This window comes from Mastacembelus armatus, chromosome 7 (genome assembly GCF_900324485.2).
Source record: "Mastacembelus armatus chromosome 7, fMasArm1.2, whole genome shotgun sequence".
In the NCBI taxonomy this organism is placed as follows: Eukaryota; Metazoa; Chordata; class Actinopteri; order Synbranchiformes; family Mastacembelidae; genus Mastacembelus; species Mastacembelus armatus.
Window position 1 is genome coordinate 9,510,080 of NC_046639.1, and position 15,646 is coordinate 9,525,725.

The following is a 15,646-nucleotide window of genomic DNA, read 5'->3' on the forward strand; positions in this document are numbered from 1 at the left end:
AATAGGCTACATGGTCAACTCCTAAACTACACAAGATTCACAAAAATATAAGATACTGAAATTGACTTTATTTTGATATGCAAACCAATTTGAATAAACACTTTTACAGGAAAATCTTGTTTTTACAATACTGAACTTACATATCTACTGATAAAGAAGTATATACAAAGCTTTATTTACATTTGCTGTTACCCCTGTCAGCTGACTCAGCTCACTGTAATGACATATACACCTGTACGCCTCCTGATCCTTCCACACAGCCATGTCATCTTTATGCGTTTCCATTTACAGTGGCTAGTGGTGATGTAGTAAAGCACTGGGTCCAGGCATGTGTTGAGGGTAACGAGGGCCATGGTGACCCGCCTGGCGTCATAGATGGCATTGGCAGAAGAGCAGCTTTTGATGATTTCAATGCGTCGAAGGAGGTGCAGCAGGTACACCACATGGTTGGGCAGAAAGCAGAGCACAGTGATGGCCAGGATGACGTAAATGACCCTCACGGCTCTATGAGCAGTTTTAGTTTTTATCATGGAAATGCGCCTCGCAGCCAGTGGGTAACATGCCAGGATGATCAGGGAGGGCAGCAGGGAGCAAAAGATCAGGCTCAGCACGCTGTATGGCACCAAACGGTTCTCCCACTCATTCTTGTTAAAGTTCTCAAAGCAGCTGAGGCTTCCAGATGTGTCCGCAATGGTTTTCAGAGGCCCCATGAGTATGAAGACCAGTATAGCCACTCCAGCAACACACCACAGCATCACACTCACAACCAGAGAGCACCAGAGACTCCGCATCCTCAAGTAGATAAGTGGATGGACAGTGGCCATGTAGCGATCCACACAGATACAAGTCATGAAACAAATGCTCATGTAGATGTTGGCGTAGAACAAAATGCCAGTGGTACGGCAGGTGAAATCCCCAAACACCCAGTTGTTTCTGTTGAGGTGGTAGTGGATCTTAAAAGGAAGAGTGCAGAGGATTACAATGTCTGAAAGAGCCAGATTGCTGATGTACACACTGAAGGCTGTGCGGGGTTCGACCCTGAAGGTGAAGACGAAGAGGGCAGCCAAATTTCCAGGTAGACCTACAAATAAAGCTAGGATGTAGACAGCTGGGAAAAGGTAGTACTGGTACTCTGCAGAGGGAATACTGCAGTTGTTTCCTGTCACGTTCATGGTGGGAGATTGTTTGGTAAATATTGTTCAATATCAGAGTGTACAGGTTGATTCTCACAAATTCTGCCACATCACAGGCTGTCTTCTGTCACTGAAGGAGAAAAAAAAGTTTCCATTGAGAGCTTTTTCAAGTTTATTCCTTCACACTATCATGGAAACTAATGTTTTACCCAAATGAAAAACATTTACAATATGTTGTTCTCTTATTCTGCTTTTAACATGTTACTCTTGCTCCAGAAGCTGACCATATTAATCTATAGTATTCAAGTTTTGTTAAAGCAATGGCCAAAAAGCCAGTGATTCATACTGCATTGCTTTTTACTGTTTTTTTCAAAGAGGATCTAAAAAGACTGAAGTGAAACAAGACAGTTAAACTCTGACCACAGGTAAAACCAACAAAGTTACACTTTCCTGAACGTCTGACTATTTCATGGCACTGCTAGAGTTTTCCACTTGCTTAGCAAAATATCTCACTTTCCACAAATTCAACCTAGACAGAGCGTTTCAAGAGAGAGAAAAAACTCTTACCAAATTACTTAGGCAGGTTAAAAACAAACGGTTCAGTCATGTTTTGTTGCCGCACTTTAGTTGGGCAGCTCTTCTCAGACTCCTCAATATATACCATGCTCCTCTCAGCTTAGACTCTTAATTTCCTGTTTCAGTTTACTTAGGTGTAGTGTAAAGACGGGGACAGGAAGTCATTCATGTAGTATGACACCAGAGTTTTCACCATCCGCTCACTTACTGCAGTACATTAAGACATACGTAGAGTGTGGTTTTCACATTTGCAATATTTATTTTAATATATCAGTACTATAAATACAGAAGTAAACATAAAATTGCTGCATTTGGTTGACACCCACAGAAATGAGCAATGGATAAAAACATAAACAGGATATCTTAGAAAAAAAGTAGAAAATACAGTAAAAAATCTAAACAGTAGCTCCCAGATGGAAACTAGTGTCATCAGTGTGCTTCAACCTCATCTTGTTGGACTTGTACATAAAAGATACTGTAACTGCCATACTAGGAGAGGATAATTCCAATCTGACAGTAACACCACACACTCAAACCAAAGAAAGGTTTTAAATGAAGAATTCAGCAAAACATAGGACCTGGCCAACCCTATGCCCTGACTTGAATCCAACAGAATCCATTTAGAGTATTTTAAAGTTTGATGTAGAACAACACACCCCCCCCAGCAAAGAAAATTCTTTAAAGAACCAACAGAAATTCTCTCCACAGATGTCTGCAGATTACCCATGCACAGTGTAAAGTTCTGACTTTGAAGTCATAGACATACAGAGGATTTTCATATAGTATATTATTACTGTCTGGTCATTAAAGTATTAACATATAAAGGCATTTTTTACACATGTTGCGTGTGCAACATATCTTGTTAGCACAAAGCATTACAAATATTTTGTCACTTCTGTGAACAAGATCATTTCTCACAACTTATCTTGTGTTCACAAAACACGTATCGCATGTAAGATTTTAATATATGACCTTCTTATGATGGTGGCAATGAACAGTACCTCCCTGTAACCTCCTCTCTGAAGTTAGACTTGAATCTGTAATTTGCATGGCCAGAATAAACTGTGGGGGCCCCAAGGCAAAAATAAGAAGCTGCCAGGCCCTTTTAAATTTCTCTTTCCCCTCTTGATGCAGTGTGTGCAGTATTCTTAAGATGGAATATTATATAACTGTAGCCGGTTTGTACTGTGCAAATTAGGAATATGCACTATGCAGCCTTCATACGGTTTCAGCTAATATAATGAATGATTTTGACCCAGGGATCGTCTTCACTATCAAAGCAGGAAGCAACCTGATCATTTCTGATATTATGTTTTAGTAGGGTATAAAGTTATCACTGGTCTTATTCTCTGAGATCCAGCAATTCATTTTTGTCCTTTGATGGAGACATGACTCTGTGGCCTTTATTTTAAACATCATGCTTGAAGTCTGTTTGTGTCCTAATGTCCTCCAGAAAGGACATCCTGGGCTTTCTAGTGATGCCACTCATGTTGAGGTGTAGCCAAAACAGCATGTGTGTCTTTTTAAAGTGGTAACAACTGCTGCAAGTCCTTTCCTAATATCTAAAGGTAGTATGTATTGTTCTTCAGAATTACGTTGTTCATTTTTATATATGTAGGTCTTTACCATATAATAAAAATGTATGTTTCTTTTAAGCATTTGAAAATACACATTTTATTCCATGTCCTTTCTAAGGGACAACGGGACTTGCTTCTTCTCATTTTCTCCCACCTTCCTTATGGGAAAAAGAACAAAAGAACAAGAACAGAAGGAAAATGAGACAGAAATGATTTTGCTAATTTAATGAAAAGGTTGTGCGTTAGGCACACAACATCATGTTGATAACATGTTGTTAGCTTTAGGTAAAACTATAGATGGTTAGATTCAGTAACAAAAACACCATTGTCAAGTTCCAGAACAATGCAACCACTGGGGGGTACAATCCAGTGTCTTCATGTGCTGGTCCCAAGTCTGGGTAGATGCAGAGGGTTGTGTCAGGAAGGGCATCTCACGTAAAATTTAAGCCAAATCAAACATGTGAATCACCAATATGACTTCCATACTGGATTGGTCGTGGCCCAGGTTAACAACGACCGCCACCGGTGCTGTTGACTTACAGGGTACCAGTGGAAATTGGACTACTGTTGGTTGAAGAAGGAGAGGAGGAAGGCGTGTTCGTTTGCAAAGAGAGAAGAGGAAGGGCAAGAGTGTAGGACTTAGAGTAGGGACTTTGTCAGGGAAAACTAGAGAGTTGGCTGATATGATGGAGAGAAGAAAGGTGGATATCTTGTGTGTTCAGGAGACCAGGTGGAAAGGTAGCAAGGCCTATAGATTAGGAGCAAGGTTCAAGCTGTTTTATCATGGTGTGGATGGAAAGAGGAATGGAGTAGGAGTTATCCTGAAGGAGGATTTTGCTAGGAATGTTCTGGAGGTGGAGAGAGTGTCAGATAGGGTGATGAATCTGAAGGTGGAAGTTGAAGGTGTGATGTTGAATGTTGTCAGTGGTTATGCGCCACAGGTAGGATATGAGTTAAAAGAGAAGGAGAAATTCTGGAGGGAGATGAGGTGATTCAGGGTATCCCTGCAGTGAGATAGTGGTGATTGGAGCAGACCTCAATGGACATGTTGGTGAGGGAAACAGAGGTGATGAGGAAATGATGGGTAAGTTTGGTATGCAGGAAAGGATGGAAATGGCTGTAGTGAACACATTTTTCCAGAAAAGGGAGGAGCATAGGGTGACATATAAGAGTGGAGGCAGGAGCACACAAGTTGATTACATCTTGTGCAGATGTTCCAACCTGAAAGAAATCAGTGACTGCAAAGTAGTGGCTGGGGAGAGAGTAGCCAAACAGCATAGGATGGTGGTGTGTAGGATGACTGTGGTGGTGAGGAAGATGAAGAGGACAAGGGCAGAGTGTTGTGTGGCTTTCAGGGAGGAGCTGAAACAGGCTCTGGGAGATCAGGAGGTTCTTCTGGATGACTGGACAGCTACAGCTAAAGTGATCAGGGAGACAGCTAGGAGGGTACTTGGTGTGTCATCTGGGAAGAGGAAAGCAGATAAGGAGACTTGGTAGTGGATTGAGGAAGTTCAGAAGTCTGTTAAGAGGAAAAGGTTAGCTAAGAAGAAGTGGGACACTGAGAGGACAGAAGAGAACAGACAGGAGTACAGGGAGATGGAGCATAAAGTGAAAGGTAGAGGTGGCAAAGGCCAAACAAAGGACGTATGAGGATTTGTATGATAGCTTGGACTCTAAGGAGGGAGAGGTGGATTTGTACATGTTGGCGAGGCAGAGAGACAGAAATGGGAAGGATGTGCAGCAGGTTAGGGTGATTAAGGACAAGGATGGAAATGTGTTGACAGGTGCCACAAGTGTGACGGAAAGATGGAAGGAATACATTGAAGAGTTAATGAATGAGGAAAATGTTAGAGAACACAGAGTAGAAGAGGTGACTGTTGTGGAGCAGGAAGTGGCAAAGATCAGTAGGGATGAAGTGAGGAAGGCGTTGAAGAGGATGAAGAGTGGAAAGGTAGTTGGTCCTGACGACATACCTGTGGAGGTATGGAAGTGTTTAGGAGGGGTGGCATTAGAGTTTTTGACTGGGCTACTTAACAAGATCTTGGAGAGTGAGAGGATGCCTGAGGAATGAAGGGGAATATTTTCTTTGAGAATGTTGATGGAGAAGTACATAAAATCCATCACTAAATCTTCCTATTACCACCTGAAAAACATTGCTAGACTAAAAGGTTTTCTGTCTAAACAAAATGCAGAAAAACTTGTTCATGCATTTATCTTAAGTAGGTTAGATTATTGTAATGGCTTGTTTACAGGTCTTAGCAAAAATCAATCAGGCATCTGCAGCTAATCCAGAATGCTGCTGCCAGAGTCCTTACAAACACCAGGAAACTGGACCATATCACACCAGTTCTTAGATCACTACACTGGCTTCCCGTTAGTCAAAGGATAGATTTTAAAATCTTATTGCTAATTTATAAAGCACTAAATGTTTGTGGACCAAAATATATTCAAGATGTATTATGAGGTTTCCAGACCCCTCAGGTCATCTGGGACAGGTCTACTGTGTGTTCCCAGAATCAAACAAAGTGAAGCAGCATTCAGTTACTATGCTCCTCACTTGTAGATCAAACTTCCTGAACACCTGAGGTCTGCTCAAACTGTCAGCTCATTCAAATCAGGACTGAAAACATTGTTTACTGCTGCCTTCACATAATTGTTCATCTTTGTTTTCTTAATGTGCTTTTACATCTTATTTATTTTATGTTATATATCTTTGTTTTTAGATGCTCTTTTCCATGCTTTTAATGTAATTACAAGCCTTGTAAAGCACTTTGAATTGTGTAATATATGAATGGCGCTATACAAATAAATTTGCCTTGCCTTTACAGAGAAGGCCAAAAGGAGCTGCATTCTGTCTTTGTAGATTTGAAAAAAACCTTTGACAGGGTGCCGAGAAAGGAGCTGTGGTTTTCTATGAGGAAGTCTGGAGTGGCAGAGAAGTATGTTCGAGTGGTGCAGGACATGTATGAGAGCTGTAAGACAGTGGTGAGGTGTGCTATAGGGGTGACAGAGGAGTTCAAGGTGGAGGTGGGACTGCACCAAGGATCGGCTTTGAGCCCCTTCTTGTTTGCTGTGGTGATGGACAGGCTGACAGATGAGGTTAGACAGGAATCTCCATGGACCATGATGTTTGCAGATGACACTGTCATCTGTAGTGAGAGGAAGAAGCAGGTGGAGGAAAATCTAGACAGGTGGAGATTTGCTTCTGGAAAGGAGAGGAATGAAGGTTAGCCACAGTAAAACAGAGTACTTGAGAGGGACTCACGTAGAACAGTGAGGTTACAGGGAGTAGAGTTGTACCTAGGGTCAACAGTCCAGAGCAACGGAGTGTGGAAAAGATGTGAAGAGACGTGTGCAAGCAGGTTGGAGTGGGTGGAGGAAAGTGTCAGGTGTGATGTGTGACAAAAGAGTGTCAGCAAAAATGAAAGGAAAGGTGTACAAGACAGTGGTGAGACCAGCAATGATGTATGGTTTAGAGACAGTGGCACTGAGAAAAAGACAGGAGGCAGAGCTGGAGGTAGCAGAACTGAAGATGTTGAGGTTCTCTCTGGGAGTGACGAGGATGGATAGGATCAGGAATGAGTATATCAGGGACAGCTCATATTAGATGTTTTGGAGAAAAAGCCAGGGAAGCCAGATTGAGATGGTTTGGACATGTTCAGAGGAGGGACAGTGAATACATTGGTAAAAGGATGCTGAGGTTAGAGCTGCCAGGAAAGAGGCCTAGAGGAAGACCAAAGAGGAGGTTCTTGGATGTAGTGAAGGAGGACATGAGGATAGTTGGTGTGGGTGAGGAGGATACAGAGGATAGGGTTTAAATGGAGGCCGATGATTCGCTGTGGCAACCCCTGAAGGGAGCAGCCCAAAGGAAAAGAAGAAGTTAAGTTCCGGAACAAAAAAAAAAGATACGGGTAAATTAAAGGGGGAAAACTGAGGATGTTGTTAGAAGCAAGAGCTGCTGAATAAAATGAACAGATTTGAAGTTGAAGATTTTTTTTGTCGTGGTTTAGATGCTTTTATTTTGAAGGAATATGACCGGAAGGTCATAGTCATGTACCGCGGAACATGGGTAGCTAGATATGAAAAGATAGAGTAGCGGGAGGTTATATTATGTAATGTGTACTGTAACGTTAAGTAGCTAACATCTGAAAATCTTTGACCTGAAACTTAGTACTAGATCCATGCCCTGCCTTAGGTAAACTGTAAAGTTGCTTTGGGGATGTTGTTAGCTAACTCATTGAGCTAGCTATTGTTAGCATAGATTTTTTCTATCAGAATTGACGACTCCCTGTTATTTTGGCGGTAGTTTGTGTGATTGTTGTTACAGATTACAGATTGTGACAAAGCTGTTTTCCGTAACTGTAGTGTGAAACAGTAAAGTTATCGTTTGCTCGTTGTCATTAATGAAAAATTTCCCAGACACTTTATTGTCCAGTAATACTAAGTCAATGGCTAACGTTACATCGACTACTGAAGACAAAAGTGCAGATTTCTTTTTAGATTCAGATAAATGCTTAATCTGCCTGAGTCCTTTGCAAAAACAAACTGTGGCCTCTGCAAAACTGCCAGCACGTCTTCTGTCTGCAGTGTGTTCTTCAGTGGGCACAGGTAATAATTTAATTTACACCCCACCTGCCGTCTAACTCATTTTGTTTGACAAGCCCTGTCCCCACAGGTTTTAGTTTTTAATGCCGTAAAGCACAAAATATTTGTCGATCGGTTTTCTCTCGATCGATTAGTATTAGCATACGTACAGAATTATTTTGTCTAAGCTGCTTGAACCTCAGAGGAGAATATTTTGATGAAATGGAAAATTACGGTTGCTTGAACCTTAGACATCCAACAGTTGCCCAGTGGACCGGATCAGTTTTTCCTTCATCCACCAGAAAGGTTATTCTGGAGGGGCCATTGAAAAGAAGGTAATGTTTCACAGTGTGAAGGAAGGAAACCAATTATATGGAGAAGTGAACAGTACTAGTGGCTGAACTGTGGCTGTTGTTGCAGATTAAAGTAAGAGTGCAGGAAAAGGATGGTGATGATGAAGAGGAACTGGGCGATGCCGTTATCTGTGAGGAATGTGGACGAAGTGACCGCAGACACCAGCTGCTGATGTGCATAGACTGTGATTCAGGGTATGACATTGGCTGTTACCACTTTTCACTGATGGTTTAGGAAACACCTGAACATAATGTTGTGTCGTCTTCAGTTGTACAAGTTAACACTATTTCATTACACAACTGTGGCTGTCCTGTATGTTTGCAGATATCATAGGGACTGCTTGACACCATCATTAAACTCAGGCCATGAAGGTGACTGGATTTGTCCTGATTGTGTGGTCACTCCTCATCATAGAGGTAAAGCTGTGCAGTTAACTAAGAAGGTGCCTGTTTTATTCATTTGACCATTTCTTTGCATTTGAGTCATTTTTTTTTTGTATGGATATGATGATACACTTAGCTCATGAGATGAGACAATACACGAATAAACAACGACACAATATATTAACAATTAAGAAATCAGTCATGAAATATGTAACTGGAAAAATTGGGTTTTATTTGACTGATGGTAACAAAATGCAAAACAATGCAGATGCACTTTGAAATAAATATTGCTCCAGTTCTGCTTTCTGGATGAATTATCATATGCAGTGAAAGAACAGTCATGGGGTCTACAGGTACAAAAAAATTCAATTTGAGACTATAAAAAACCTTTAAATGAAACTTAAAACCGAACTTGCAAAAAATAATTACTCTTACCAAGTAAACATACTGACCTCAATTCAAAACAATGTAAAAGAAAAATTTAAGATAAAAAATAAAAGAATTATTATTTCTGTCCTAAAGGATAACATTAAAATATTCTCAGAACATTAATTATTATTCAACCATAAGCTGTTAATTCAACATACACAAAATTAAATAAAGGTGGTCAGAAATGGAGGTGAGCACCATCAGATTATGCTTGAGGAATAATTAGTGCCTTACAAGCACAGACATAGCAAAACATAGCTGGATATCCTGTGTGGATATCATGCAGCCTTTGATTATTCATCAAATATGAAGTGAAACTAAGCCGGTGAAAGAGTAATCCTAAAATCTGGCTTCAGTTTGCAACTTGGCCAGTTGTCTCAGCAGTTTTCCCAGTCTCCAAAATGTTTCTACACATGGATCAGAGTTTGCATACAGGTACACACACTCTGCTGTATGCTTTGATGTTATAAATCTCACCTATCTTTGGGAAGTGGTGTAAAGCCTAGTTTTGTATCGCACACATGCAGCATTTAAATAGGTAATTAGATCAGACTAAACTTAATTCTACTTGTGTGTTAGACCACTGTGTGTTTCAGTTTCAGTCTGACTTTGGATAGAATCATTTTAAACACAAGGATGATTGCTTAGTGATATTGTCTCATGCAAAAAACATTGTTGCAAAAACATTTGAATGCAATAAAACAAAGGAGTTATTAGAGTAATGACTTGTAAAATTTAATGTGGTTGGATGTGTTAAATTGTTTAAAAATATGAGCAGACTAATTATTACAAGATTTTTGCTTTTTCTTTTTGTGACATTGTCCCTACACAGTTGGCTCCATGGAGGAGATCAGTGATGGAGAACTGACAGACCTCCTAGCCGAAGTTGATGAAACTGCATCTACAAGCAGTCGCCTTCGACCCTCTACCTTAAATCGTTCCAGCAGCTCTGCTGAACGACGACGCAGTGCAAGGGTCCAGAGCAGAACCAGCAGCAATCCTAATATTCGCCCACACACCTCCTGGGTGAGTTCCCCACAGTATCACACAGCATGAGGTGAAAATAGAGGTTTCTTTTTTTTAATTAGGAAGTGCAATAAGAGTTATTAAACTACTTTCTGGGCTTTTCAAAAATCACAAGGTATTTATAGAGAAAACGGGTGCTTACTGTAGCTCATCGGATGCTGGCAATATAATTTTTGTGAGTCCTAAAATGTATAAAACTAACTGTACTCATACACTTAACTTCATGTATGCAATAACTTGTTTAAGTAAATAGGTCAAAGGAACAATCGAGGAGAAAATCCTGTTACAGATTGTGTGCAAGGCATACCTATTACTGTATAAGCAGCATTGTGGCATTTAACCACACTTCCTGCTTTGCTGAATGATTTTCTTAAATGTGCAATTAAGAATGGTGCATGCATACCTACCCACCTCTCAGTTGACAGTGGCACAGTTGCATAATGTTTGACTGTGTGTTAATGACACAGGGCAGATGTTTGTGGTTGTTAGAACTTGGCCCCATTGGTTTCCTGTGGTTGAGTGCTTGTGTAAATGTTGGTTCATACTGTATAGTGTAGCTGGTCTCACAACAAGTCACAGAGGGTTAGGTATCACTGGTTTCCTGTTTTCACTGCTTTTGAGCAGCATGTATCTTCTTTAGTACTTGGATGAGGCCAGCAAACCTCAGAAACACATTTGCAGGTATACAGTACATAATAAAAGCATTTGAGCTAATGATGTAATTATAAAGGCGAGATGAAAAAGGAGTTTCTGCTTTCTTGAGAGTTACAATCGCATTTCATTCATTAATTTTACACCCTTGTTTTTCTGAAGACAGAGGAGCTAAGCTATCTTTTCTATGGAACATACATAGTGGACAAGTCCATACTGAGAATGTCTCTCTGAAGCCAGCATAAACACAAACGTCAGGGTCAATATAAAATTTAGTTACAATGGTCCTTTAAACCCATTATTTTTGCCTCAACAATCCCTGGCCTCACACAAACTCCCCTTATACAAAATTATTTGCCACTGAATTAATTTATTTTTCTACTATTGTGTGATATACACAGATTTTAAATTTTAAATCTGTTCCTGTATGTTATATGAAAGGTTTTATTCTGAAACAGCCCAATGAGAGTAAATAATGTAAAAGATTAATACCTTAGGTGATTAAATCTGTGTTGTTTTAACCATAATATTTCAATTTTCCTGAATTGGTAGACAATATAATTTTGTGTTTAGCATGATGAAATATCATGACTGTTTTGTTTTTATTTTTCAGCATGTACCTAAGCACCTGTTACGGGCCTCAAAGCCTGCAGTCTGTACAAGTTTCAAATCATCACAGTGATTCCAGCAGTGCGTTAGTCAGTAAGTTAACTGTCAGCTCACTTTCCTATAGCTTCAAGAGTCTGTACATTCTTTACTATACTCAGCTTGATCTGTTTCTGCATGTTTCACAGAGCTGAAGACACAGAAAAGTAAAAGGATTTTACTCCTGACAACAAGCTGAAAGGATGCTGTAAGGCGCCTGCTCTCTAAAGGTCTCATCAGCTGAAAAGGCTCTTGTTTAAAGTGATCACAGGATGGCAGCACTGCCTTGTAGTTGGCTTTTGAAGTATAAGCGTAAAGCTTGTGAACGAACTGATCCTGAATCTTCAGATGCTGTTCCACTGTCTTTTTTTTTTAATGCTCCTCTTTATACATTTGTTGAAAGATACAACTTGTTATTCTATACTTTGCTTTTTGTTAGTAAAATGTTTTAAAAGACCAAAACCAACAAGACATGAGTCATTTTGTTTTTCTCTTTACATCACTATATTTATCTAAAACTTGCATACAAAATATATGCAGAGCATATCAAATATAATGCTTTATTATAAGCTAACAAACAGCATGCACTTAAAAAGCTAAAACGACTTATGGGAAATGTATTATATTTATCAAAAGTCATTTTTCATGTTAAAAAAATAGCTTCTCTAATGTGAGGATTTGTTGCTTTTTGTTATTAGAATATTTTTTCTAGTCGTTCTAAGGTTTAAACTGTTGGTTAGACCTAACAAGCACTATGAATTTGATGAAAAAAAATTTTTTTCTGAATTTCTGCAAACTATATAATTGAATTGTGTTAATAATCAGCAGATAAAGATAACACATAAATGAATGACTAATAATAATCTAATGATTTATTACAGCATAACAATAGCCATTTCTGTGCAGTGATATTTAAATACTGCACTGTGTCAGCAGCCAGCCTGCTCACAGTAATCATGTTTACATGCTGATGTTCAGAAAGTATATGATGGGCAATTCACCATCAAAATTTATGATTTTAGCATGCTCATTTTAAATAACACTAAGTATTATGAACTATATCTGAGGCTGATGGGAAAATTATTTAGTTTTACAGGTATTTGATCATCGATGTTAATACCCAATATTGTGCCAGTCCAGGCAGTAGATGTGGAGATAATTCACAGGATAAGAGAAAACTTTTCCCCGGAATAAAATTTAGAGATAATTTTGTGTGGATGACATTAGTGAACCAACAGACTAATATCCCCCCCAGTCAAATTTGAAAAGAAAGAGAATGGGGACAGTATGAGTCTTTTTTTATTCTACCAAATAAAATCAGTGTTTACAGACTAGTTACATTGGTACAGCTAGGTAGACTTTAACTGCAGGTTAGTAGAACATGACCAAGGAGAGGTTTGAGGCAACTGTAGTATCTGTGATGGCTGACTGCTCTCAGCATCACTCCGCTATCACCTAGCAACACCTATCTTAATGATCCACACCTGGAATGAGGCTGCCTCCATCACATCTGATGTCTTAAATCCCTTGATATAAACTCTGTCATATTGTATGTTGAAACAACCACCTTACAATTAGTGGTAGTTTGTGTGAGGTGCAGGCAAGAAGACTAATATGAGGTATTGAAGTCAGTTGTTGCATTTCTTAGGACACATGTTTACATTTCTGCAAAGAATAGGCCCTTATATTATAGAGGAGTTGTTATAGCACATATGTGCTGTAATAATTGTATATATCCAGTCTGTGGTGTGTGTGTGTGTGTGTACTTCTATCTTTGTGAGTACCATTTTGAGCATATTTCTATTAAAGCAAGGACATTTTGGCAAAGTGAGGGTATTTTCCTCAATTTTTTTGGACTCCTGTTTGAGGGTTATGGTAAAGGTCTAGGAAAGGCATTATGTCTATGAGGGTCCTCACAAAGAGAGAAATACATGTTGTGTGTGTGTGTGTGTGTGTGTGTGTGAAAGAGAGAGAGAGAGAGAGAAATTCAGTGGGTGGAGATGTAACAAGCCTGCAGCCCATCTTGCCCTACTTTCCCCAAAACAATGTGCACAGAAAAAAACAACAAATGTTCACCTTCATTGTGGTGTTGTTTTAGCTGGTTGACCAGTGTAGATGTGCTGATGGATTGGTCTACCAGCATGGTCTCATTAATTATCCTGGGCCACCAGCATGGCTTTGCGCATTAAAGTGTTAGCTCACTGCTTTGTATATATGTATCCAATCTTAAACACATAAGACTTGTATTTTAATCTTCCTTGATTGTTCATATCTAATTCTTCTACTGTAAATTAAATCCGCAGCTTTCCTCATAACCTTCCTTGCAGGTGCCAACAAAAATGTTGTGATTTGATACAGTAAAACAATGATACACCATTACACAACAACTTTTACATCAAATATGAAGTTGTCTATATGACAGATTGCTTAAAAGGTCTCCAGGAATGAGGAATGATGGGAACAAAAGTCATGTGGACACTGTAGAACTGACTTGAAATGAGGGAGATGCCAACAAGTGAATAGTCCTGTAGTTAGGAGTGTTGCGGTGCATTTTAATGTATTAAAGCCTAACTAATATTCTGATTAATCAATGCTATGATGTTTGGTGTATGATGATGAAATTATCATTCAGCTTACAGCACCACTGTGTCTAAATACAGTTTCACAAAGCCACTAGTACTAATGCACATTTGTAACTGTTTCTTATAACAACATGTTTATCATATAGAGATTCAGCCAGTTGTAACACTGTTTGCCTAAGTTACTACAGTTCATTAAATGCAAATAAGGGCATTGACATCATCCATATTAGGACATTTTTTATTGTGAGATACTACCTCTCGATCTTGTTTTCTCAAATAATGGTGATTTGTGTAATGGAATTATTTGACATTTTGGAAAATCTGATGATATGGGTTAGATGAAAAGATTGTTTGTGGACTTGAGCTTGGCGTTGAACACCATCATCCCAAACATCCACTGCCCAAACTCAACCAGCTCACTGTGCCAGCCTTCCCCTATCAGTGGATAACCATCTTTCTGGCACACAGGAGGCGGCAGGTTTGGCTGGGGAGAACCACATCCAGCACCTGGTTAATCAGCTCCAGCAGATACCCGTAACTCTAAGGTATAGATAATGGATGGATGGATGATTGTAAATATACAATATTCATCTGGAAGCTCTTGATCTTTACTTATTATATTTTTTCAACTGATATATTTATTTTTGTTTTTTCCATATCCGGACATATTGAGAGCCACGGTACCAGAGTATGTGAAAACATACCAGATAATTCTGATTCTGATACCACTGCAATGTCTCAGCATTATATGTGTAACTACAGCTAGCCTAGATAGTTAGCCTTGATCTGGACAAAGATAAACAAAACCTAGTCTCACATGGTTATATTGATCTTCTCACATAACTCAGGGCAAGAAAGCAAACAAGTGCATTTCCCAAAATGTCACAATATCCCTTTATTGCTAAACAGTGTTTCAGGTGCTGCTCCTATTCCATGTCATCTTTTTCCTCGTAGTGATGAATTTGTTTGCTTTTGGTAATCTGAGTATTTCAGACTAGTGTAGTTGACAGTGAATAAGGCTTCCTGAAAAGTACTTTCTTTGTCCCAGCTGTTCCAGCTCTGACCCACTGCTCACCGTCTCCACTATTTGTTTTAAATTAAATTAAATTAAATTAATTAAATAATTGAGATATTTCAATTTATTAATTACCATTGCCATCCCTATAACCAGACTGATAGCGTGGCTAAGACTCTGATTCCCACATGAAGTCATCTTAAGATTTCCAACTTTTTAAGTCTCTACAATTAGTGAGCTTTGTCATGCCGTTAACTTCAAGATTAAGGGCATGCTTACACAGCAAGAAAGGCTGTCAAAGTATTTAAAGCTGATAAAGGACCAAAACATATATAACACTTATGGCTTCTACTGAAGAGCAAAAGTAACCTGTATATGACAGTGAAAAAAAAAACTGTGGTCAAGTAGGCAGGTTAAGTAATTAGTCTATTAAATACACAGTCAAATGAAAACAGACTTTGGAAAACCACCATAATGATCACACATTACAAACATTCTGCCGCCGTGGTAAACTCCAGAAGTGTTGATTATACAGTGGCACTTGGCCACGTTTGCACTTATAATTCTCCAGCAGTGTGCACTTTCAGATCAGCCGACTGCTGACTCAGCAGCTTCATAAAGCAGCAGTAGGCACTTTGATCCTACATTCGTAAAAGGAACTGAAGAAAAATCAGAGGTGGTGGAGGGAATC

At 39.2% G+C, this 15,646-nt stretch overlaps 2 protein-coding genes and 1 long non-coding RNA gene across 3 annotated transcripts; 2 read left to right on the forward strand and 1 right to left on the reverse strand.

Annotated features, from left to right (window-relative positions):
* Positions 1 to 48: 48 nt before the first annotated feature.
* LOC113146022 (lysophosphatidic acid receptor 4) lies at positions 49 to 2,167 on the reverse strand. Its single transcript, XM_026333218.2, has 2 exons — positions 1,701 to 2,167; positions 49 to 1,263 (listed from the first exon to the last, which is right to left on the reverse strand). The coding sequence occupies exon 2, from the start codon at positions 1,170 to 1,172 to the stop codon at positions 207 to 209; it is 966 nt and encodes a 321-aa protein (XP_026189003.1). The 5' UTR covers positions 1,173 to 1,263; positions 1,701 to 2,167; the 3' UTR covers positions 49 to 206.
* LOC117152673 (uncharacterized) lies at positions 311 to 2,470 on the forward strand. Its single transcript, XR_004463120.1, has 3 exons — positions 311 to 434; positions 1,509 to 1,558; positions 2,418 to 2,470. It is a non-coding gene; the product is annotated as an uncharacterized LOC117152673 (long non-coding RNA).
* Positions 2,471 to 7,431: 4,961 nt separating this feature from the next.
* On the forward strand, positions 7,432 to 11,681 carry LOC113145987 (PHD and RING finger domain-containing protein 1-like). Its single transcript, XM_026333170.1, has 6 exons — positions 7,432 to 7,894; positions 8,122 to 8,205; positions 8,291 to 8,418; positions 8,549 to 8,640; positions 9,869 to 10,062; positions 11,327 to 11,681. The coding sequence occupies exons 3-6, from the start codon at positions 8,396 to 8,398 to the stop codon at positions 11,393 to 11,395; spliced, it is 378 nt and encodes a 125-aa protein (XP_026188955.1). The 5' UTR covers positions 7,432 to 7,894; positions 8,122 to 8,205; positions 8,291 to 8,395; the 3' UTR covers positions 11,396 to 11,681.
* Positions 11,682 to 15,646: the final 3,965 nt, after the last annotated feature.